General features: G+C 35.9%; 1 protein-coding gene across 1 annotated transcript in view; it reads right to left on the bottom strand.

The window, feature by feature from the left end:
* Window positions 1–26,827, bottom strand: part of CCDC73 (coiled-coil domain containing 73) — a 167,872-nt gene that overhangs the window by 97,234 nt on the left and 43,811 nt on the right. Inside the window, exon 3 of the mRNA XM_050759024.1 lies at window positions 1,959–2,030. Coding sequence (XP_050614981.1) covers window positions 1,959–2,030 — 72 coding nt within the window. The remainder of the gene's footprint in view (window positions 1–1,958; window positions 2,031–26,827) is intronic.

The raw sequence follows: 26,827 nt of genomic DNA, 5'->3' as shown, positions 1-26,827 counted from the left end.
TTCTTTGGTGATATTTGAGGGAATGCAACGAGGCAGTTCTAATTTACACTCCTAACAACAAATGAAAGTTCTTGTTTTTCTAAAAGTTGGTAAAGGTAGGAATCTGGCTTTTTCTTCAGATGAAATCCAGCTCTAATACCATTTCTTGAATAATCTGTTCTTCCCCACTGATTTAAAAGCCACTGTTAACATTCACTAAATTGTCTTATGTATTTGGATCTATTTCTAGATTCTGTTGTGTTTTACTAACTATGTACACTGCACCAAGCTATTTTAATTATGACAATTTATATTATGTTTAAGAATCAAGTATGACTATTTCATTCCCTTCTTTTTAAATAATTTCCCAGTCACTCTTATATGTTTATTTCCACATAAACCTTAGAATAAGCTTAACATGTTCTTGACATTGTAAATTGGATTTATTTATTTTTAGAGACAGCGTCTCACTCTGCACTCAGGCTGGAGTGCAATGGCACAAACATAGCTCACTACAGTCTCAAACTCCTGGGCTCAAGTGATCCTCCCACCTCAGCCTCTTGAGGAGGTAGGACTACAGGCACATGCCACCATGTCCTGCTAATATATGTATTTTTAAATAGAGACAAGGTCTCACTATGTTGCCCAGGTCTTGAACTCCTGGCCTCAAGTAACCCTCCTGCCTTGGCCTACCAAAGTGCTGGGATTACAGGTGTGAGCTACTCACTGCAGTTGCTTGTTAAATTGGGTTCATTAAACTTACTGATTACCTTAGGGATTGTGATAACTTTATGCTGTTAGCTCTATGCAAAAACAAGATATAACTTTACATTTTAAAATCTGCTTGAAAATTAGTTGTACTTAGTATTTACCTATTCTTTCCCTCCATATTATTTCCCTCCATATTCCTTCCCTCCACAGATAGGTCTGTTTCATACTTGTCCTTCAAATAATTCAACCCTGATTTTACTCCCATAATCTGCACAACCTTTGGATCTGTCTAACCTCGAAATTCCAATTATTTCTAGTTTTGTCTATCCACTATCACCTGACTTCTGATTCTGATGTTACCCCCAATTCCTGTTTCAATATTACCAAACAATGAGAACAGAAATCAGCATAATTACACTTCCAGGTTTTAGTTGTTAAGAGTACTCTGATGGAACAGCATGAGAAACACTATCATAAATGCTTCAATACAGATAAAGCTACGGAGAAAATAAGAGCTGACACTATTTTTTAATATTTGGTTACATTATGTAATAACACCCTGGGAAAATATGGTACTACTTATGAGGTTTCATTGCTTTCAAAATATTCTCACTCCCCTGTAACACACAATGTGTTTCTCAGATGTAAAATAGTTTTCAGAGTTATTCACAGTGCTGTATCAAAAAGCCTGAACAAAATTTTTATTCTCAGTTTTCTGGAAGCCTAAATGTTACCAACAGCTTTAGTTGGGATTTTCTTGAGATTTTATTTAAATAATCCACTAACCCCTGAATCTGTTAGAAAATTTAAAAATTAACTTGGCAATAAGGATTAGAATACATTTTAAAATAGATGCTATAAATACTAATCTGAGAGAAAAAAAAATACTCACTGTATTAGTCAGCTTTCATACTGCTATAAAGAACTGCCCAAGACTGGGTACTTTATAAAGGAAAGAGGTTTAATTGACTCACAGATCAGCATGGCTGTGGAGGCCTCAGGAAACTTACAATCATGATGGAAGGAGAAGTGGAAGCAAGGCACCTTCTTTACAAGGTGACAGAAAGGAGAAGTGCTGAGCGAAGAGGGAAGAACCCCTTATAAAACCATTAGATCTCATGAGAACTAGCAGGAGAACAGCATGGGGAAACCACCCAAATGATTCAATTACCTCCACCTTGTCTCTCCTTTAACATGTGTGAGTTATATGGATTACAATTCAAGATGAGATTTGGCTGGGGACACAAAGCCTTAACCATATCACTTACCTTTTGCCATTTAAGTTCCTGTGTCTCCACAATAATTTTACCAATCTGCTCTTCATAATGAATTTCTGCTTCCTAAGTCAAAAAGAAAAAGAAAAGTGCTATAAAAATAAAGACTTTAAAACTTCCAGTTTCAGCTCTTTCTGGAGAGATATAGAAATAGCATACTCCCACCTTTACAACAAGAAAAAAATCTAGACTAACTGCAAATTAAATAGACAAGTCCATCATAGAACTGAGGTCCCAGATCAATCAAGTACCCAAAATCTGGATAGAGACACATGCCTAGAGAAACAGAATCCTGACATTTGCTTACCTGGGACATAAGCTACCGAGGACTGGTAAGAAGTTTCAATGAAAAGTCCTTAATAAATTGCTAAAGGTAGAATGTAGGCTACTGTAAAAATATGAATCTCCTGAAATAGATTTACACTTTCTAGCAGGCTTTTCTTCTAGGAAACATACCAGGTGCTTACAGAAAAGATTGAGAAAATTCCTATAAAAACTTTCCCCTGCAGCACTGGCTATGCAGGGGAAGAGCACTCACAAGCCATCTTCCCTATTTCCTCTACAGATCAAAACCCTTAATCTGCAGAGGGGAGGGCAACAGAAACTATAGCTAAAAGCACTAGTGGAAACCCTCTGCAGCTGGGCAAGGGGACCAAAAGTCATCACTAAAAATTCTACCTAGGCAGACCTATCTTCCTTATCTCCTTTAAGCAGCAATTGGGAAGAGGAGGACTGGGAAAACAAGGCAACAACAGTTCTTTCATTGTGAGAGGGGCAGGGATACATGCTAGGCCCAGCATTACATACGAAGGAGGGACCAAACACTCATGAAGATCTCATCCTGAGACTCAGGTTCACCTAAGACTAAGGTTTAAGCATCAAGTAAAAAGAACAAGGAGATACAGCAAGGAGAGCTGCAAAGACAGAGTTTCTCTGGGAAGCAAGACAAAGAGAAGATTCAAAGTCAAGTGGGAAGGCCCAATGCCAAGCAGGAAGCAGTCATTTAGAAATATTCTCTGGTTTTGTTTAAAATAATGTAATACTCCTGAATTCGCCCACATCATAAACATAAGGTATCATTAGAGAAATCTGAAGCTTCTGCTGAAAACTTTAACAGGCAGAGTAGAAAACTACCTGGTTTAAGTATTGAAGGTGTGCCTCAACAAACACACACAGAGCCCTTCTGCAAAAACTAGGAGATTTTTTCCCCCTTTGGTTCCTTTGGTATTATTTAAAGAAATCTCTGCAATCACTAGCTGACCACTAAAATAACAGCAAAGTCAGTAGCCACACATAACAAAGACAACAGACTACAAATTAGTTCAAATACACACTAAACAAAGACAAGAAGCAGGAACCCTAGAAAGTGAGAAGAGTCGATTTCCAGAGCTGCCATATATCCAAAATGTTTTCAACAAAAGTTACAAGGCATGCAAAGAAAAAGCAAAGAGTAGCCCATTATAAGGGAAAAACATTAATGGAAATTATACTTTAGGAAGCCCAGAATTGGACATAAAACTTTTTTAAAAATTATTTTATGTTCTAGGGTACATGTGCACAATGTGCAGGTTTGTTACATATGTATACATGTGCCATGTTGGTGTGCTGCACCCATTAACTCATCATTTACATTAGGTATATCTCCTAATGCTATCCCTCCCCCCTCCCCTCACCCCACAACAGGCCCCAGTGTGTGATGTTCCCCTTCCTGTGTCCAAGTGTTCTCATTGTTCAATTCCCACCTATGAGTGAGAACATGCGGTGTTTGGTTTTCTGTTCTTGAGACAGTCTGCTGAGAATGATGGTTTCCAACTGCATCCATGTCCCTACAAAGGACATAAACTCATCCTTTTTAATGGCTGCATAGCATTCCATGGTGTATATGTGCCATATTTTCTTAATCCAGTCTATCATTGATGGACATCTGGGTTGGTTCCAAGTCTTTGCTATTGTGAATAGTGCCGTAATAAACATACGTGTGCATGTGTCTTTATAGAAGCATGATTTATAATCTTTTGGGATGGCTAGGTCAAATGGTATTTCTAGTTCTAGATCCTTGAGGAATCGCCACACTGTCTTCCACAATGGTTGAACTAGTTTACAGTCCCACCAACAGTGTAAAAGTGTTCCTATTTCTCCACATCCTCTCCAGCATCTGTTGCTTCCTGACTTTTTAATGATCGCCATTCTAACTGGTGTGAGATGGTATCTCATTGTGGTTTTGATTTGCATTTCTCTGATGGCTAGTGATGATGAGCATTTTTTCATGTGTCTGTTAGCTGCATAAATGTCTTCTTCTGAGAAGTGTCTGTTCATATCCTTTGCCCACTTTTTGATGGGGTTGGGCAAGGACTTCATGTCTAAAACACCAAAAGCAATGGCAACAAAAGCCAAAATTGACAAATGGGATCTAATTAAACTAAAGAGCTTCTGCACAGCAAAAGAAACTACCATCAGAGTGAACAGGCAACCTACAGAATGGGAGAAAATTTTTGCAATCTACTCATCTGACAAAGCTAATATCCAGAACCTACAAAGAACTCAAACAAATTTACAAGAAAAATACATAAAACTTTTAATCAAACTATTTTAAATATGGTCAAAGAGCTAAAAGAAACCATGTACAAAAATGTAACTATTAAAAAGATAATAAGCAAATGCTACAAAAAACTTCACAGTCATAAATTTGGCAACTTAGAGAAATTGGCCAATGTCTCGAAAGCCACAAACTATCAAAACTCAACCAAGATAATACAGACAATCTAAACAGCCCTGTAACTATTAAAAGAGTTGAGTTTTTAATAAAAAAGTCTAAGAAATCTTCAGGCCCAGATGGTTTCACTGGAGAATACTACCAAATATTTAAAGAATTAGCACCACTTTTACACAGTCCCTTCCAGAAAAGTAGAAGAGGAGGAAACACATACTAACTGATTTTATCAGACCTATTTACCATAATACCAATACCAAAGACAGCACAAAGGGATTACTCTGACCAATATTTCTCACAAATTTTGATGCAAAAATCCTTAATAACATATTAGCAAATAGAATCCAACAGTGTAATTTAAAAATTATACACCATGACAAGTGGAATTCATTGCAGGTATGCAAAGCTGGTTCAACAGTTGAAAATCAATCAGTGTAATTTATTACATCAATATGCTAATAATATGATCGTATCAACTGACACAGACAAAGCACTTAACAAAATTCAACATCTATTCTTGATAAAAACTCTGAACGAGTTAGGAATAAAAGATATTATCCTTGCTTTTTGTAAAGAGCATTTACAAAAACCCTACATTTGGCATCATATTTAATGGTGAAAGATTGAATGCTTCCACTTTAAGATCAGAAATAATGCAGGGATGTCTATTCTCATTGTTCTTATTAAATATAATACTGAAAGTTTTAGCCACTGCTATAAGGCATAAACAAACAAATAAACTGATTGGAAAGGACAAAATAAAACTACCTCTATTTGCAGATGATATGATTGTATGCATAGAAAATACCAAGGAACCTACAAAAAAACTCCCAGAACTAGTAAGTAAATTTAACAGGGTCACAGGATACAAGATTAACACACAAAAAACAATGTCACATTTCTATATTTTAACAATGAATATGCAGAAACCAAAATTTAAAATGCAACTTATAATCACATCAGAGAAAATGAGTTATATAAGTATACACTTTGAAAAGCATTTATAGAATTTGTATGCTACTATATACAACATAAATTAATTAAAAACATGCTGAGTGAAAGCACCCTTACCCAAAACAATACACAATGATGATTCCATTTAAATGAAATGGTGGAACAAATAAAACTAATTAAGTTTGGTAAAAAATCAAGAGGGTAATTATCCCTTGGGGTGAGCATTAAGGATAGCATTTCCCTGGGAAGAGGGATGAGGGAGCTTTCTGGGTTGATGAGAATATTTTACATCTTCATAAGGTTTCAATTATACAAGTGTATTCATCTGTCAACACTCACTGAATGTACAGCTAAGATGTGTACATTTCATTGTATATAAGCTTTAGTGTAAGGAAAAATGCTGTAGAGAAATAGTAAATCTTTGTAATGATATTTATTTTATTTTTTATTTTTTGAGACAGAGTCTCGCTCTGTCACCCAGACCCAGCCTGGAGTGCAGTGGTACGATCTCGGCTCACTGCAACCTCTGCATCCCAGGTTCAAGCAATTCTCCTGCCTCAGCCTTTCAGATAGCTGAGATTACAGGTGCATGACACCATGCCCGGCTAATTTTTATATTTTTAGTAGAAACGGGGTTTTACCATGTTGGCCAGGCTGGTCTGGAACTCCTGACCTCAGGTGATCTGCCCACCTCAGCCTCCCAAAGTGATGTGATTACAGGAATGAGCCACTGCGCCCGGCCCATGATATTCATTTTAAATATCAGGAGGAAGTATACTGATGTCTGCAATTTACTTTGAAATCATCAGAATGAAGCCAAAAGAGGGATACACAGATATGTGATAAAGCAAAAATAGTAAAATGTTAATGTTGTATGAGTGTTCACTGTAAAAATTCTTTCAGTTTTGCTGTGTGTTTGACAACTTTCATAACAACATGTTGGAGAGAAACCAAAGAGTAGATATTAACAGATAACATATGTGCTTTTTAAATGAAATATTTTTCTATGACTCACTCTTTTATTTTATTTTTATTTTTATTTTATTTTATTTTATTTTTGTGAGACAGAGTCTCGCTCTGTTGCCCAGGCTGGAGTGCAGTGGCACAATCTCAGCTCACTGCAAGCTCTGCCTCCTGGGTTCACGCCATTCTCCTGCCTCGGCCTCCCGAGTAGCTGGGACTACAGGCACCCGCCACCACACCTGGCTAATTTTATGTATTTTTAGTAGAGACGGGGTTTCACTGTGTTAGCCAGGATGGTCTCGATCTCCTGACCTCGTGATCCGCTCGCCTGGGCCTCCCAAAGTGCTGGGATTACAAGCGTGAGCCACCACGCCCGGCCTATGACACACTTTTATGTCCTTTGATTTATTATACATATATACACATATACACACTTACGCTATGTTACTCAAAGGTAGACTTTCATGAAAGTTGTCTCATTTAGAACTTTTTTAGCAGCAAGTAACAACAAAATCCAGCTCACAATGGCTTATGGGAGTTAGCATCTCATATGAACAACAGTCTAAATGTAGAGTGCTTCTACAATTGATTATTTCAGTGGCCCACTCAACAATATCATCAATACTATGATTCTGCCCATCTTTCCATTTTGCCATTATCAGTGACTTTCATCATGCTTTCCACCCCTCATGGTTGCAAAATGGTTACTTTCATTTTAGGCATTAATGACAAGTCAGAGAACATCTTGCAGTAGAAAAAGTATATTCTCTTAATAAAAGGTTAACAAAACCTTTCCCAGAAGCTTCCCAACACGCATTCCCTAGTATTTCATTAGCCATAACTGGGTCACATACCCTCTCCTAAGCCAGTCATTGACAGGGGAAGTATATTGGATCTTTATATGTGATTAATACCAGTGAGGACTTATCTGACTCACATTCATGAGAGGTGGACCCTATGACACAATTAGGGTTTTTCCAACATGGAAGAAGGGAGGAAATCCCTACCAACAGTATATACTACAAGATATATAAATGATTAGAGATTACAATCTCTTACAGTAATACCTTTCTATTATCAAAACATATTGAAAAAGGAAATAAATGTACATATATACATTTGTTCTGGGAAGGACTGTACATAAAACATGCATCTCTTCTCAAAGCAGCTGGACTGAAAATGTACAAGATACTGTTTTCATCATGTAGGTCTGGTTCTCTTTTAACCACTTCTCTTTCATTGGTTAGAATGGGTTCTGAGGTCTTACCATGATCTAGATATTGTTCTAAGTACTTTTTATTTATTGATTAATTTAATCTTGGACATAATATGAGGTAGGTTCTCTTACTATTGCCATTGTATACATAAGGAACCTGAGATAGCAAGAGGGTAAATAGCTTGCCTAAAGTCACACAGGAGGTAAACAGCAGAGCCAGTATTCGAACTCAGATCATCTGTCTCCAAAGTCTCTTAAATGCTGCATTACATTACCTTGAAGAGACTGTGGATGCTGCAGAACAGTATGGGTTGTTATGATACATATTCCTTTCCTTCAAAAACTTCAGAAATTAATCTTTATATCCCCTCAAATTTAGGAAACCATTCAAAATCATTTTACCTATGTTAAATATGCAAGCACAATCTGGTTATTTGGTAAAACATCTCAAAATAAAAACTAGAAATATTTGTTGAATGAAAAACAAAAGAATTTAAGAATTGCTATGAATGTTCTAATATTAATAGATACTTTTCTATATCAGAAATCTTTGTCATAGATTAAGTTGACAAATGTGAAAATAGTAGTTTAAATACTATTAAGAAAGAGATTTGTTTAAATATAAACTTTTAGGCTAGCCCATGAATGTTAGAAATATTTATATTGAGTACTTTTCAGACCAAGAAACTATCTGGAAGAGTGATTAGTATTTTCTTAGACAACATGAGAAACTGAGTTGAGCAATTTCGTAGGAGGTGGCTTATGAATTTGAAAAGGAATGTGTACAAGTACCCAGTTACAATTTTGGCTGCTTGGACATGTGCCTGGTGTATGTACCTAAATCTGTTCAGGGTCAAGAATTGAAGAGGCCTGACCAATACATAGCCCATCTTGTAAAACTACAGCCTGAAGCAAACACTTTAAAAAAGGCATGACACTTTCTAAAGGTTATAAAGAGTAAATAAACCATCAAATTACTCCTCTTTTATTGTTTTTGTAAAAACACTTATATCCTTGTAGTCCTAAGGCATCTAATAAAAAATAAACACTTTTAAGATTCTGTATTCTAGGTACTTTATTGAAGTTAGAGATAACATTTTTATTAAATTTAATATTTTTTCTCATTGACATTTAATAATAATTTTTATTAATAACTTTTAAAAGCTGCTTAAAGAATAAATAGAAGAAAAAATTAAGGCTCTAATAAAAAGTTAAATAATAATTTTTAACAGAAAGCATAAAGTTAATAAAATCCTACTCTAGCACAAGTATATTCTAATGCTATTTTTCTGCAATGTGGCTAAAACCCATTTTATCTGTTTTCCATGTGGTATAAAGATATACATTCTACAAATCATAATGATCAGAAAGGGGTATGATTCTATCCATACCGTTTTTAATTTTATGGTGTATTGAAATGCTGCTTAATGTTATTTACCACAAATACCATTAATTACCCAGTTTTCCCTCACACTTTTCTTAGAAAGTCATTATTTTAAACCACCCAAAACTCCACTGACTTTTATTTACTGCTAATTTAGAATTCAAAAATTTATTCTTTGGATATTTAACAAATTTAATGTGCCCTTTCTGAACTACCCTAACACTTTGCTCATGATTCTATTATGATACATAATAATACACACTATGTGATAGTATAGTCATTAATTTGCATGGCATGTGATGCCCATTAAATTTTCAATTCTCTTAAGGCATAGATTGAGAAATGGCTTATAAAAGGTTATCAAATTAATGCATAATTTAAAAGCCTAAAAGATTTGTGGTAGAGATCTTTTATCCCCATTGTAGAGATGATTTGGCTCAGAAATATGTTTTGTTTTAAAACTTTCAACTTACTTCCTATTTTTAGAATCCAGTAGATTTCATGTTGAAATCTGGATTTCTAGGTTCTCTTCAATAACTGAAAAAGCTGGATAGCACAGAGCTTATTTTTCTACATGCCAATAATTACTTGGAGCTGAATGGCAGATGTAGGTTGAACTGAAGATATAGGCTTTCCAGGTCAAAAAAATTCCTGCCCTACTCACATCACGTGTCAACTGCCTGAATTCTGAAGGAAGGTGTCTGTTACTTGTTACTTCTGTGCTATATTACTGTGCTTCCCCACTCCTTATCAATAATTCTATCTATGTGATAAGGACATGTATCAAAAATGATGTCTAACTTCTAAAATGCACACATTGTGGATTCAATATAAACTATTTTGTTGATTCGGACTGTTAATTTGTAGATCATTATAAATTTTAAACATTCCATTTTATTCAAATATTATTACCATTTTAGGTTAATACAGAAAAAAATGAGTAATGTCCCCTCTTACTTTTATTAATTACTATACAGTTAAGAAGTGAAATACAGTTTAGCGAATTAAGAAGATGTCTTTTTTATTTTTTTTTTTACTTTTCAGTAATCCCCCCTTATCCATGGGTTCACTTTCTGAGGTTTCAGTTACCTGCAGTCAACCATTGTCCAAAAACAGGTTAATATAATACAATAAGATATTTTGACAGAAAGTGAGACCACATTTGCATAATTTTTATTATAGTATATTGCTGTAATTATTCTATTTTTAGCTGTTTTTAACTTCTTATATGCATAATTTATAAATTAAACTTCATTACAGGTATGTGCACATAGGGAAAAACAGTATACATTGCACAGGGTGTGATACTATCTGAGGTTTCAGGCATCTGCTGCAGGTCCTGGAACTTACCCCCACAAAAATAAGAAGAGACTACTATATCTTGTTGTCCTACCTTCTAGCTTATAAAACACTTACGTGTTTTGCTCATTACAACTAAAGACATTTTGCTATCTAACCCTTTACAATATAACTCAATTTTATGTTAATAACTTTATTCATTTCAGCTAACTTATACATGTTAATGGAAGAGCACTGGACAAGGAATGGGGAGATGTGAGTATGAGTCTCTGGGTTTTAGGTTGGTCTAGAAGGTATCTCAGGTCACTTTCATCTCTAAATTTCTACAATTTCATGATCCTGCAAAAAGACTGATGATGTAGAATACATCTCCAAGATCATACAGAGAAGAGAACCATAAAGAAGTAATCCTGATAATCAGCATCTGATAGTTCACTAGAGGCTGAGAAACAGGCAGATCCACCAGCAGTCTTATGAGGATAGGCTTAGTGTTCAGGGCCCGCCAAGGAGGAGGGACTCTGGCAAATATCCCAGAATTTTAGTTGGAACTCCAAAGAGCTACACTCTTAGAGTAGAAAGTGGAAATAAACTACTCCTCACAAAGATGAAAACAGCTTCCAGGTAACTCAATCTCTGACTAGTAAAATAATCTGCCCAACTCCAACTTCCAGAAGCAAAAGTAAATCTCTCTAAAGAAAGATAATACCATCCAAAGCCTCAAATTTCCTTTACAATTTTTCATGCACAAAGTCAGTCATTGAATCAAAATTTACTCTATTTCACCGAAGATAAGGTCAAATGACCAAAAACCAAGAGAAAAAGAGAGACAATAGAAATGGATCTACAAGAAGTCCAGATACTGGATTTATTGATATAGACTTTAAAACATATATGATTAACATGCTCAAGGAAATATATAACAAAATGAATTTCCACAGAGGACTGAAAATTATAAAAGACAAACCAAATGGAAATATTAGAACTGAAAAATATAATAAATCAAATTAAGAACTCAATAGATTGAGTTTATCAGCAGATTAGACAAATTGGAGAGAGGATTAGTAAAGTGAAAGGACAGAAAAAAATAGCTAGACTGAAACAGAGAGAAAAAAATACGGAAAACATAGACAAAATAAACAGTAATAATATAGAAGACTTTAACAAGACTGACAAAGTTGATCTATATAATTCATATTCACAGAACACTGCACCTAAGAAATGCAGAATACACATTCTTTTCAAATTAATCAGTGTTAGAATATTTACCAAAATCAATTATATGCTTGGCCAGAAAGCAAATCTCTACATATATTAAGTGGCTGCAATTATATGGACTATATTATCTGATACAGTGGAAATAAGCTAGAAATCAACATTTTAAGTTAGCAAAAAATAAAATACTCAAATATTCTTAAAAGAACTATACGTCTAAATAGCCCATATGTTGAAGAATAAATTATAAGAAAATTAGAAAATAATTTGAATAATAAAAATACAATATATAAAAATTAGGATCCAGCTGAAGCCATATTGAGGAAAATTTATAGTCTTATAAATGCCTTATATTAGAAAAGAAAAAAAGGTGAAAAATAATAAGCTAAATACACATCTCTACAATTTTAAAACAAAAATAACAGCCAATTAAATAAAATAAAGGAACGAAATAATGAAGATAAGAGCAGATATTAATAAAACATAAAACAAATATACAGTGGAGAGAATCAAAGCCAAAACTTAATTCCTCGAAAAGTTTAACACAACTGATAAATCCTTGGAAAGACTGATCCAAAATTCCTACTCATCCATTATATCCCAAATGAGTTATTCCTTCCATGAAGCTTCCCTCAATCCTCCAGTAAAGTTATGCATTTCCTTATCCATACTTTCAGAATATCTTGTGCACACCTTTTTTTTGCATGATACTATAATAAGTGCTAAAACTTGGCATAATAAGTCCTCACTAAATGTTAAATGAGCCACCAAATATAGTTTGCTTGCTTAATATCTCTTAAAAATAAAAAAGAAACCGTATTCAATTTGTACTGTACTATTTATTGAATTTTCACTGTTTCAAAGTCCTAATATTTTTAAATTTTTTATTGTGAAACAATTTTAGATTTACAGAAAAGTTGCAAAGATAGTAGAGAGTTCCCGTATACTCTTCACCCAGCTTTCCCTAATGTTAACATCTTAGGTTACAATGATACATTTATCAAAGGCTGAGAAAATAACATTGGTACTACACTATTAATTAGAGCACAGAGTTTATTTCAGATCTCACTACTTTTTCCACCAGTATCTGTTCCAGGATCCAGTCCAGGTTACCACACTGCATTTAGTCATCGTGTCTCCTTAGATTCCTCCATTCTGTCAAAGTTTCTCAGTCTTTCCTTGTTTTTACTGATTTTGACACTTTTGAAGAGTATTATTGAGGTATCTTGTAGAATGTCCCTCAAATGGGGCTTGTCTGATATTTTTTCATGATTATACTAGGTGTGGGGGAAAAATGTCATAGAGAATAAAGTTTCCTTTTCATCACATCGCATCATGAATATTTGATATTCATGTGAATCACTGATACCAACATGAATTATTTCTGGAGATTTTAACTTTAATCATTTAGTTAAGGTAGTGTCTTCCAGGTATCTCCACTGTAAACCTAGTATTTTTTCCCTTACGTATTCTAGTCATTAGAAACAAGTCACTTATTCCACAATAGGGTGGGGTGTTAGGGCATAGAATTAAGCTCTGCTTCCCGGAGGGAGGAATAGCAAACAATTTTGAACAAGATATAAAATCACTATAGTAAATTACTAAATAATCTGGAAAAAATATTGTGTGACTATGTGACTACCTTGTTTTGCCTTAAAGTTTCAGCCATCAAACTTGGCATTCATCAGTGGATACTGCCTGCAGCAATTTTTTTTTTTTTTTGAGATGTTGTCTCACTCTGTCGCCCAGGCTGGAGGGCAGTGGCATGATCTCGGTTCACTGCAACCTCCGCCTCCCGGATTGAAGCAATTCCCTGCCTCAGCCTCCTGAGTAGCTGGGATTACAGGCACCCGCCACCATGCCCGGTTAGTTTTTGTATTTTTAGTAGAGATGGGATTTCACCATCTTGGCCAAGCTGGTCTTGAACTCCTGACATCGTGATCCACCTGCCTCGGCCTCCCAAAGTGCTGGGATTACAGGAGTGAGTCACTGTGCCTGGCCTGCAGCAATTATTACTGTGATTTTCTAAGGGTGATTTTTCTATTTCTCCTTTTCCTCCTACATTTAGTAGCTGAAATTCTTTTGTAAATAATTTTCCCAGCTGAGTGTGGTGGCTCACGCCTGTAATCCCAGCACTTTGGGAGGCCGATGCAGGTGGATCGCTTGAGCCCATGAGTTTGAGACAAGCCTGAGCAACATAAGGAGACCTCATCTATACATAAAATTTAAAATTTAACCAGACATGATGGTGCCACCTGTGGTTACAGCTACTCTGGAGGCTGAGATAGCAGGACTGCTTAAGCCCAGGAGGTCAAGACTGCAGTGAGCCATGTTTGTACCATTGCACTCCAGCCTAGGTAACAGAGCAAGACCTTGTCTCAAAATAATAATAAATAAATAAATAAATAAATAAATAAATAAATAAATAAATTCCCTTCTCCCCAATTTATCTATTTAATCATTTATTTATATTAATAGGGGATCCAATAATATCATTATTTTGTGGTTCAAATTGCTCCAGTTTTAACCGTGGGAGCTCTTTCAGGCTGTCTTGTGTATCCTTTTGACATCATTTTAAGTACTTCCTTACTTTCCAGCACTACAAGATGCCCAGCCCTGAAATAAGTCACGTCTCCTGGTTCCTTTTACTAGGAGTCCTGGTTTCTTTTACTAGATAATAATATTTAGATCCCAAGGTCTGGGTGTCAGTTTTTCTAGGCCCCCTCGGCAGAGAAAGCTAGAAAATATATGTATATATGCTAACCCACGTATACACATGTCTATATTTATCTTGCTATCTGTATATAATTAAACCATGAATTCATACTGATATCTCCAATTCTTTTTTTTTTTTTTTTTTTTAATGGAGTCTCACTCTGTTGCCCTAGGCTGGAGTACAGTGGTGTGATCTTGGCTCACTGCAACCTCTGCCTCCCAGGTTCAAGCAATTCTCCTGCCTCAGGCTCCCAAGTAGCTGGGACTACAGGAGTGCACCACCACACTCGACTAATTTTTGTATTTTTAGTAGAGATGTGGTTTCACCATGTTGGCCATGCTGGTCTTGAACTCCTGACCTCAGGTGATTCACCTGCCTCAGCCTTCTAAAGTGCTGGGATTACAGGCATGAGCCACCCCGCCCAGCCCAATCCTTTTTTTTTTTTTTCAACTTTAAGTGCCAGGATACATGTGCAGGATGTGCAGGATGTGCAGGATGTGCAGCTCTGTTACATAGTCATAGGTAAAGGTGTGCCATGGTGGTTTGCTGCACAGATCAACCCATCACCTAGGTATTAAGCCTAGCATCCATTAGCTCTTCTTCCTGATGTTCTCCCTCCCCATCCCTGCCCCAATAGGCCCCAGTGTATGTTGTTCCCCACCATGTGTCCATGTGTTTGCATCATTCAGCTCCCACTTATAAATGAAAATATGCAGTGTTTGGTTTTCTGTTGCTGCATTACTTTGCTGAGGATAACAGCTTTCAGCTCCATTCATGTCCCTGCAAAGGACATGACCTCATTCCTTTTTACGGCTGCATGGTATTCCATGGTGTGTACACACCACATTTTATTTATCCTGTCTATCACTCATGGGCATTTAGGTTGATTCCATGTCTTTGCTATTGTGAATAGTGCTGCAATGAACATACGTGTGCATGTATTAATATCTTTATAATATAATGATTTATATTTCTTTGGGTATATACCTAACAATGGGATTGGTGGATCAAATGGTATTTTTGCCTTCAGATCTTTGAGGAATCGCCACACCATCTTCCACAATGGTTGAACTAATTTATACTCCCACCAACAGTGTAAAAGCATTCCTTTTTCTCTGCATCCTTGCCAGCATCTGTTGTTTTTTTGACTTTTTAATAATCACTATTCTCACTGGCGTGAGAGATCTCCAACTTTAATGCAGCAGCAAAGAGCTCATTCTAGACTTCCCCTTTGCTTATTTGTAAATTCTTTCAACTGTGAAAAAATCTACCTAGTTCTCAGTATCTATTTGCTTATTTCTTCAACTCTAGTATACCTGTAGTTTCAGAATTGCTGACATGTACCCACTCAAGAAACAAATTTACCAAGTAGAGACACTGTTTATGTACCCTTCTTTTTGTCTTTAGCCTTACAGTATCCAGTCAAAATGCCATTTTCCCAAGTTACTTAAGTCAACTTCTTTTTCCCCTACTCCGCTCACTGAGGTTTATGTTACGTATTTGTGAAAGTTTGTTACATTTTCATAGTATAAATTCCACACTAGAATTCTCCTGCACATCCTTGTAAATTTGCATATAGTACAGTTTACTCTTTATGGCGTCATTTTACGTTTGGCAGAAGAATGCTGTGGTGGACCACTACTATATAATACAGAAGAGTTACATCATCCCCTAAATTTCTCATGCATTCCATATGGCAAACCTCTCTCCTATCCTCCAATACCTAGTAATCACTGGTTTATTTTCCATTGCTATAGTTCTGTCTTTTCCAGAATGTCATATAAATGCATCATATAATATATAGCCTCTTGGATCTGGCTTCTCTCAGAAAATTTCATTTAAGAGTCACACCTCCATTTTTGAGGATTTTTTGCTGGGAATAGAAGTCTAGGTTGGTAGTTATTCTTTTAGCATTTCAAAGGTACCATTCTATTGTCTTCTGGGTTGAGTAATTATTACTGAGAAGCCCACTATCCATCTTCATCTTATTGTTGTTACTTTGAAAAGAATGAATCTTTTCCACTTGTGGCTGCTTTCAAGATTTTCTGTTTGTTTTTCAGTTCTTCCATGATGTAGCTGGGTATGATTTTCTGTCTATTCATCCTACTGGGCATCACAGAGCTTCTTGAATCTCTGGGTGGTATGTTTAATCCATTTTGAATATTTTCTAATGCCATGTAGTTCTACAATCCTGTCTTCTACTGTGTCTAATCAGCTGCTAAATCTATTGAGTTATTAATTTGGATATTGTATATTTCACTTTCAGAATAAAATTCTCCACCTCTCTCCCTATTTTTCTCAATTCCTCTGATTTCTTCAATGTATTAATTAATTGTTACAATGATTAATACATTAATACAATGTATTATTCATAATAATATTAAATGACCCTTTCTATTTAAATGTCCTTTTCTGTTCAAGCTCCAATATGTAAATCACATAAGTTTTATTTTTATTGTCTGATTTTTCTACTGGTATTGATCATATAGTGTATCTGGCATGTCTAATCCTTTATTACTTTTAATCTTTATTGTAAAGCATCTCAAATCTAAAGAAAAGGTTCAAGAACACAATGAAGAACTTTACTGAAACATTCGGGGATAATTTCCCAACATGATAGTCCATTATCTTCAATACTCTAGTGGGTTTTACTACAAAGAAGGACGTTCTTTAATAAGTCCATAATACAAACATCAAAATCTGAAAATTAACATTGATACATTACTACTATTTCTCAGCCCTCATCCAAGTGTTACCATCTGTCTCAACTGTGTTAATTAATAATGCTATTTTTTGGTTTTAAAAAATATATAGGTGGGCACAGTGGCTCACACCTGTGATCCCAACACTTTAGGAGAACAAGGTGAGAAAATCACTTGAGTCCAGGAGTTTGAGGCCAGACTGGGCAACATGGCAAAACCCCATCTCAACAAAAAATACCAAAAAATTAGCCAGGCATAGTGGCACATGCCTACAGTCTCAGCTAGTTGGGAGGCTGAAGTGGGAGGATCACCTGAGTCCAGAGGTTGAGACTGCAGTGAGCCATGACTGTCACACTGCACTCCAGTCTGGGTGATAGAGTGAGACCCTGCCCCTCTCTCTATATATATATGTGTGTGTGTGTGTGTGTGTGTGTGTGTATGCATATATATATGTGTGTGTGTGTGTGTATTTTAAATTACTTTTACACATTCCAACAATAAATTTTAGTAAACTGCAAATTTTGTAATAGTGTTTATCTAATAAAATGTAACTGAAATAGAATAATTTAATTTTCACCTTACCAAATTCTAACATTGTATCTGTTTCTCAACGTACCTATCTGACCACTGACAGAAGAGTAGTGCTTCTGTATGTATATAAAATGAAAAGTAAAAATTCTTCCCCACATGCACAACACACACACACATACAACACATCTTTCTTTTCTCTCTTCTAAGGTAACCATGGTTAGTGGTTTAATATACATACTTTCAGAACTTTTTTCTATCGTATCCAAACTTCTTTATTTTTATTTTTGCTTTTTACAACTCGTGTTTTTCAATGAACACTATATAGACAGTCCTTACGTTGCAAGTTGCTGAATTTCAGTTACTATGGTTTCTTTAAACAAAACTAATTCCCCAACAATATGGTTCAAATTTCAGTTACCATGGTACATTATTGTGAGTAATTGCACAAACCTTACCGTTAGCTCCTCAGTCCCCAAACCGCTACATAAATAATGCATGTGCATCCTAATCAGTGATCAAACATGTCACTTCTACCACAGTCTGTCAATGACTGGTCACTGTGTATCTGTCACGCAATCCATGTGCAGACAATAAAGTAGGTTGTTATATTCCTTTCTTGCTACCTGTGAAAAATCCATATGACATTTTATGAAAATGGATCATCAAAAATGGGAACTGGCCAATGAAGATGAAACTGCTGCAAGAAAAAGAAGAAAAGAAGGGACAGAGGAAGAGAGGGAAGGAAAGAGAAAAATTTTACTGGAAGTAAAATTCAAATAAAATATAAATTGAGTTATTTAAGAAATGGCTGAACATAGGAATGTTAACACTGCCATTTGAGAGACTAGATATGCAGCTAGAAGAACACAGAAAAGGTGTCTTATCAATATAAGATACCTAGGAACTTATCAACATAAATGAGAAAAGTGACTGTGATAAAAGGATTAAGATATCTCAGAGGAAGTGATGCCAGCAAAGACATCATATTAAACAACATTGAAAGTGCAAAGGACACCATGTAGGAAGCTAATCCAAACTTGAACAGGAGTATTATAATTTGCAAAGGCAGAGAAATTATGCTTATTCTAATATTGTAAGTTATACAACAATAAGGCAAGCATCGTCCAAACTACCTTGGCAAGTTTCTCACAAAAAAATAAAACACTTTAATTTTTAATGTTTCTAATGTTTTGAATTACAGTATACTAAATATTTAATTATTTTTATTATTTTAGTGTATTAACATTTAAATTATAATAAATATATACTGAGAGTATATAATGTTTTCACAAATATTTTTAACAGTCACAAAACAATCATAACTTTGATCATTGATTATTCAAATTGCTTTGCATGAAGCCAGGTGCAGCAGCTCATGCCTCACTTTGGGAGACCAAGGCACGAAGATCGCTTGAGGCTACGAGTTCAAGACCAGCCTGGGCAATATGGCAAAACCCTATCTCTACAAAAAGTACAAAAAATTATCCAGGTGTGGTGGCATGTGCCTGTAGTCCCATTTATGCAGGAGGCTGAGGTGAGAGGATTGCTTGAGCAGGGGAAGTCAAGGCTGCAGTGAGCTGTGATCATGCCATTGCATTCCAGCCTGGGCAACAGAGTGACAGCACGTCTCCAAAAAAATCAAAATTACTTTGCACAATCTTAGCTTGCAGGGTCATTTTTTATGGTTTCACACTACCATGCAAGCGAAGGACTTCCTCTATCACACACATCTTCCATATCAGTATGTAGGTACCAACCTCATTTTTTTTTTTTAAAGATATGGGTCTCACTCTATTCCTCAGCCTCCCTAGTAGCTGGGACTCCAGGTATGCACCCACTTCACCTGGCTCCTTATTTAATAGCAACAAAATATTCTTCATATTTGATTGAATCATCAAATTCTGCACATCAAACTTCCCCAAAATTTCATGACTTTTTAAACTTTTAAAAAATTCTTTATTTTTAACATCTGTGGGTACATAGTAGGTGTGTGTGTGGGTATATATATATGGTCCATGGGATATTTTGACATGGGCATACATTACATAAAAATCACATCAGGGCCAGGCACGGTGGCTCACACCTGTAATCCCAGTACTTTGGGAGGCCAAGGTGGGCGGACCACTTGAGACCCGGTCAAGACCAGTCTGGCCAACATGGTAAAATCCCATCTCTACTAAAAATACAAAAAATAGCCAGGGAGAGCATGGTGGCACATGCCTGTTATCCCAGCTACTCAGGAGGCTGAAGCACGAGAATCACTTGAACCTGGGAGGCAGAGGTTGCCCGGAGCCAAGATCATGCCACTGCACTCCAGCCTGGGCAACACAGCAAGACTCTGTCTCAAAAAAAAAAAAATCGGCCGGGCGCGGTGGCTCAAGCCTGTAATCCCAGCACTTTGGGAGGCCGAGACGGGTGGATCACGAGGTCAGGAGATCGAGACTATCCTGGCTAACACGGTGAAACCCCGTCTCTACTAAAAAATACAAAAAACTAGCCGGGCGATGTGGCGGACGCCTGTAGTCCCAGCTACTCGGGAGGCTGAGGCAGGAGAATGGCGTGAACCCGGGAGGCGGAGCTTGCAGTGAGCTGAGATCCGGCCACTGCACTCCAGCCTGGGCGACAGAGCGAGACTTCGTCTCAAAAAAAAAAAAAAAAAAAAAAAAAAAAAAAAAAAAAAAAAAAAAAAAAAAAAAATCACATCAGGGTAAATGGGGCATCCATCACCTCAAGCATTTGTCCTTTATGTTACAAATAATCCAATTAACACTCTTTTAGTTATCTTTAAATGCACAAGTAAATTATTAGACTATAGTCACCTTGTACTATCAGTTACCAGATTTTGTCCAGTTTTCCTATTTTTTTGTACCCACGAACCATCCCCTGCTCATCCCTAACCCCACTCCCACTACCCTTCCCAGCCTCTAGTAACCATCATTCTACTCTGTATCTCCATGAGTTCAACCATTTTAATTTTTACCTCCCACAAATAAGGGAGGACATGCAAAGTTTATCTTTCTGTGCCTGGCTTATTTCACTTATAATGACCTCCAGTTCCATCCATGTTGTTGCAAGTAATAGGATCTCATTCTTCTTTATGGCTGAATAGTATATTCATATACACTGTGTATATGTACCACATTTCATTATCCATTCATCTATTTATGGATGCTTAGGTTGCTTCAAAATCTTGGTTACTGTGAATAGTGCTACAATAAACACAGGAGTACAAATATCTCTTTGATATACTGATGTCCTTTCCTTTAGGTATATACCTAGTGGCAGGATTGCTGGATCCTATGGTAGCTTTATTTTTAGCTTTTTAAGAAACTTGCAAACTGTTCTCCATAGTGGTTATACTAATTTACATTCCCACCAACAGTGTTTGAGGGTTCCCTTTTTTCCACATCTTCAACAGCATTTGTTACTGCCTTTCTTTTGGATAAAAGCCACTTTAACTTGGGTGAGATGGTATCTCATTGTAGTTTTGATTTGCATTTCTCTGATGATCAGTGATGCTGAACACCTTTTCATATACCTGTGTGCCATTTGTATGTCTTCTTTTGATAAATATTTATTCAGATCTTTTGCCCATTTTTAAATTGGACTGTTAGATTTTTTCCTATATAGATGTTTGAGCTCTTTATATATTTTGGTTATTAATTCCTTGTCAGATTGATCATTTGCAAATATTTTCTCCCATTCTGTGAGTTGTCTCTTCACTTTGTTGTTTCTTTTGCTGTGCAGAAGCTTTTTAGCTTGATGTGATCCTATTTGTCCATTTTTGCTTTGGTTCCTGTGTTTGTGGAGCATTACTCAATAAATCTTTTCCCAGTCCAATGTCCTGGAGAGTTTCCCCCAATATTTTCTTTTAGTCATTTCATAGCTTGTGGTTTTAGATTTAAGTCCTTAGTCCATTTTGATTTTATTTTTGTATACGAAAAGAGACAGTGGTCTACTTTCATTCTTCTGCACATGTATATCCAGGTTTTCCAGTTATTCCTCAATGTATGTTCTTGGCACCTTTGTTGAAAATGAGTTCACTATAGGTGTGTGACTTTGTTTCTGGGTTCTCTATTCTGTTGCATTGGTCTTTGTGTCTGTTTTTAATGCCAGTACCATGCTGTTTTGGTTACTAGAGTTCTGTAGTATAATTTGAAGGCAGGCAATGTGATTCCGGCAGTTCTGTTCTTTTTGATCAGGATAGCTTTGGCTATTCTGGGTCTTTGTGGTTCCATATAAATTTTAGAATTTTTTTTCTATTTCTCTGAAGAATGCCATTAATATTTTTATTGGTATAGCATTAAATCTGTAGATTGCTGTGGGTAGTATGGGCATTTTAACAATATTGATTCTTCCAAACCATGAATATGGAATATCTTTCCATTATTTTTTGTGTTTTCTTCCATCTCTTTCACCTATGTTTTATAGTTTCATTGTAGAGAGCTTTCAATTCTTTAAGTTCTTCCCCAGATGTTTAATTTTATTTGTAGCTATTGTAAATGAGATTACTTTCTTGACTTCTTTTTCAGATTGTTTGCTGTTGGCATTTTGAAATGCTACTGGTTTTTGCATGTTAATTTTGTATTCTGCAACTTTACTGAATTTGTTTATTAGTTCTAATAGTTTTTGGTGGAGTCTTTAGGTTTTTCCAAATATAAGATCATATCATCGGTGAACAAGGATAATTTGAATTCATCCTTTGCAATTTATTTATTCCTGTCTGATTGCTCTAGCTAGGGCTTCCAGTACTATGTTGAATAACAGTGGGCATCCTTGTCATGTTCCAGATCTTAGAGGAAAAGCTTTCAGTTTCTTCCCATTCAGTATAATACTAGCTCTGGGTCTATCATATATGGCTTTTATTGTGTTGAGGTATGCTCAACATATCCAGTTTTTGAGGGTGTTTAATTATGAAGGAATATTGAATTTTATCAAATGTTTTCTCAGAATAAATTGGAATAATTATATGTTTGTCCCTCATTCTGTTGACATGCTGTATCACATTGACTGATTTTCATATGTGGATACAGCCTTGGATCCCTGTGATAAATCCCACTTAGTCATGATAAACGATTCTTTTAATGTGTTGTTGAATTCTGTTTGCTAGTATTTTATTGAGAATTTTTGTATCAATGTTCATTAGAGATACTGGCCTGTAGTTTTTTTTTGTTTGTTTGTTTGTTTGTTTTTTTTTTGTTGTTGTTGTTGTTTTTTTGTCATGTGTCTCTGTCTGGTTTTGGTATCAGAGTAAATACCGGCCTCATAGAATGAGTATGGAGGTATTCCTTCTGCCTGTACTTTTATGGAATACTTTGAGTAGAAATGGTATTAGTTCTTCTTTAAATGTTTGACAAAATTTGGCAGTGAAGCCATTGTGTCCCAGGCTTTTTCTTTGCTGGGATACTTTTTAGTATGGTGTTTGTCTCATTACTTGTTACTGGTCTCTTCAGGTTTTGGATTTCTTCATAGTTTAATCTTGGTAGGTTGTATGTGTCTAGAAATTTATCCATTTTTTTCTAGGTTTTCCAACTTACTGGCATACAGTTGCTTAGAGCCTCTAATGATCCTTTAAATTTCTACAGTATCAGTTGTGATGTCTCCTTTTTCATCTCTCATTTTATTTATTTAGGTCTTTTCTTTCATTAGTCTAACAGATTGTCAATTTTATTTTTTTAAAAAAACTTGCTTTTTTGTATTGTTTTTCTTATTTCAATTTCATTTATTTCTGCTCTGATCTTTACCATTTCTTTTCTTCTACTAACTTTGGGTTTGGTTTGTTCTTGCTTTTCTAATTCCTTAAGATGTATAATTAGGTTGTTTATTCGAAGTTTTTCTTCTTTTTAGATGTAGACACTTAGAGCTATAAACTTCCATCTTACTATTGATTTTGCTGTATCCTATAGGTTTTGGTATGTTGTGTTTTCATTATCGTTTGTTTCAAGACATTTTTCAATTTCCTTCTTGATCTCTTCATTGACCAACTGATCATTCAGGAGCATATTGTTTAATTTCCACGCGTTTGCATAGTTTCCAAAATTCCTCATTATTGGTTTCCAGTTTCATGCCATTGTTGTCAAAGAAAATGCTTGATATTATTTCAATTTTTTAAATGTTTTAAGACTTGTTTTGTGGTCTAACATATGGTCTAACCTTGAGAATGATCCATGTGCTGAGGAGAATAATTTGTATTCTGCAGCTATTGGATGAAATGTTCTATAAATATCTATTAGATTCACTTGGTCTACAGTACAGATTAAGTCCAGTGTCTCTTTATTGATTATCCGTCTGGATAATCTGTCCAATGTTGAAAGTGGAGTGTTGAAGTCTCCAACTATTTTTGTATTAGTCTATCTCTCTAGCTCTAGTAACATTTGTTTTAAACATATGGGTGCTCCAGTGTTAGTGCATATATTTTTACAACTGTTATATCCTCTTTCTGACTTGACCCCTTTATCATTATATAATGACCTTCTTTGTCCCTTTTTATAGTTTTTGTTTTGAGAAACAAAAACTCTATTTTATCTGATATAAGTATAGCTACTCCTGCTCTTTTTTGGTTTCCATTTGCATGGAATATCTTTTTCATCCCTTTATTTTTAGTCTATGTGTGACTTTATAGGTGAAGTGTGCCTCCTATAGGCAACAGATTGTTGGGTATTTTTTTTTTTACTCTATTCAGACACTCTACATGTTTTATATATATACACTTTAAATTCTGGGTTACATGTGCAGAACATGCACTTTTGTTACACTGGTATACACGTGCTATGGTAGTTGGCTGCACCCATCAACCCATCACCTACATTAGGTATTTCTCCTAATGTTATCCCTCCCCTACCCCCACAGACCCCTGTGTGTGATGTTCCTCTCCCTGTGTCCATGTGTTCTCATTGTTCAACTTCCACTTATGAGTGAGAACATGTGATGTTTGGTTTTCTGATTTTGTGATCGTTTGCTGAGAATGATGGTTTCCAGCTTCATCCATGTCCCCGCAAAGGACATGAACTCATCCTTTTTTATGGCTGTATAGTATTCCATGGTGTATATGTACCACATTTTCTTAATCCAGTCTATCACTGATGGACATCTGGGTTGGTTCTAAGTCTTTGCTATTGTGAATAGTGCTGCAATAAACATATGTGTGTATGTGTCTTTACCGTAAAATGATTTATAATCCTTTGGGTATATGCCCAGTAATGGGATTGCTGGGTCAAATGGTATTTCTTGTTCTAGATCCTTGAGGAATCACCACACTGTCTGCCACAATGGTTGAACTAATTTACACTCTCACCAACAATGTAAAAGCATTCCTATTTCTCCACAACCTCTCCAGCATCTGCTGTTTCCTGACTTTTTAATGATCGCCATTCTAACTGGCATGAGATGGTATTTCATTGTGGTTTTGATTTGCATTTCTCTAATTTTTTCATAGGTCTGTTGGCTGCATAAATGTCTTCTTTTGAGAAGTGTCTGTTCACATTCTTTGCTCATTTTTTTATCGGGTTGTTTGTTTTTTTCTTGTAAATTTGTTTAAGTTCTTTGTAGATTCTGGATATTAGCCCTTTGTCAGATGGATAGACTGCAAAACTTTTCTCCCATTCTATAGGTTGCCTGTTCACTCTGATGGTAGTTTCTTTTGCTGTGCAGAAGCTCTTTAGTTTAATTAGATCCCATTTGTCAATTTTGGCTTTTGTTGCCATTGCTTTTGGTGTTTTAAAGTCTTTGCCCATGCCTATGTCCTGAATGGTATTGCCTAGGTTTTCTTCTAGGATTTTTTTGGTTCTAGGTCTTATGTTTAAGTCTTTGATCCATCTTGAGTTGATTTTTGTATAAGGTGTAAGGAAGGGGTCCACTTTCAGTTTTCTACATATGGCTAGCCAGTTTTCCCAACACTATTTATTGAATAGGGAATCTTTTCTCCATTGCTTGTGTGTGTCAGGTTTGTCAAAGATTAGATGGTGGTAGATGTGTGGTGTTATTTCTGAGGCATCCATTCTGTTCCATTGGCCTATATATCTGTTTTGGTGCCAGTACCATGCTGTTTTGGTTATGGTAGCCTTGTAGTATAGTTTGAAGTCAGACAGCGTGATGCCTCCAGCTTTGTTCTTCTTGCCCAGGATTGTCTTGGCTATGCGGGCTCTTTTTTGGTTCCATATGAACTTTAAAGTAGTTTTTTCCAATTCTGTGAAGAAAGTCACTGGTAGTTTGATGGGGACAGCATTGACTCTATAAATTACTTTGGGTGGTCAGGCCATTTTCACAATATTGATTCTTCCTATCCATGAGCATGGAATGTTCTTCCATTTGTTTGTGTCCTCTCTTATTTCCTTGAGCAGTGGTTTGTAGTTCTCCTTGAAGAGGTCCTGCACATACCTTGTAAGTTGGATTCCTAGGTATTTTATTCTCTTTGTAGCAATTGTGAATGGGAGTTCACTCATAATTTGGCTCTCTGTTTGTCTTTTATTGTTGTATAGGAATGCCTGTGATTTTTGCACATTGATTTTGTATCCTGAGACTTTGCTGAAGTTGCTTATAGCCTAAGGAGATTTGGGGCTGAGACAATGGGGTTTTCTAAATATACAATCATGTCATCTGCAAACAGAGACAATTTGACTTCCTCTCTTCCTATCTGAATAATCTTTATTATATTCTCTTGCCTGGTTGCCCTGGTCAGAACTTCCAATACTGTGTTGAATAGGAGTGGTAAGAGAGGGCATCCTTCTCTTGTGCCAGTTTTCAAAGGGAATGCTTCCAGTTTTTGTCCATTCAGCATGATATTGGCTGTGGGTTTGTCATAAATAGCTCTTATTATTTTGAGATATGCTCCATCAATACCTAGTTTATTGAGAGTTTTTAGCATGAAAGGCTGTTGAATTTTGTTGAAGGTCTTTTCTGCATCTATTGAGATAATCATGTGGTTTCTGTCATTGGTTCTGTTTATGTGATGGATTACACTTATTGATTTGTGTATGTTGAACTAGCTTTGTATCCCAGGGATGAAGCCAACTTGATAGTGGTAGATAAGCTTTTTGATGTGCTGCTGGATTCGATTTGCCAGTATTTTATTGAGGATTTTTGCATCAATGTTCATCAGGGATATGGGCCTAAAATTCTCTCTTTTTGTTGTGTCTCTGCCAGGCTTTGGTATCAGGATGATGCTGGCCTCATAAAAT

This window comes from Macaca thibetana, chromosome 14 (assembly GCF_024542745.1).
Source record: "Macaca thibetana thibetana isolate TM-01 chromosome 14, ASM2454274v1, whole genome shotgun sequence".
NCBI classification, from domain to species: Eukaryota; Metazoa; Chordata; class Mammalia; order Primates; family Cercopithecidae; genus Macaca; species Macaca thibetana.
This window is presented reverse-complemented; position numbering and strand designations above follow the sequence as displayed.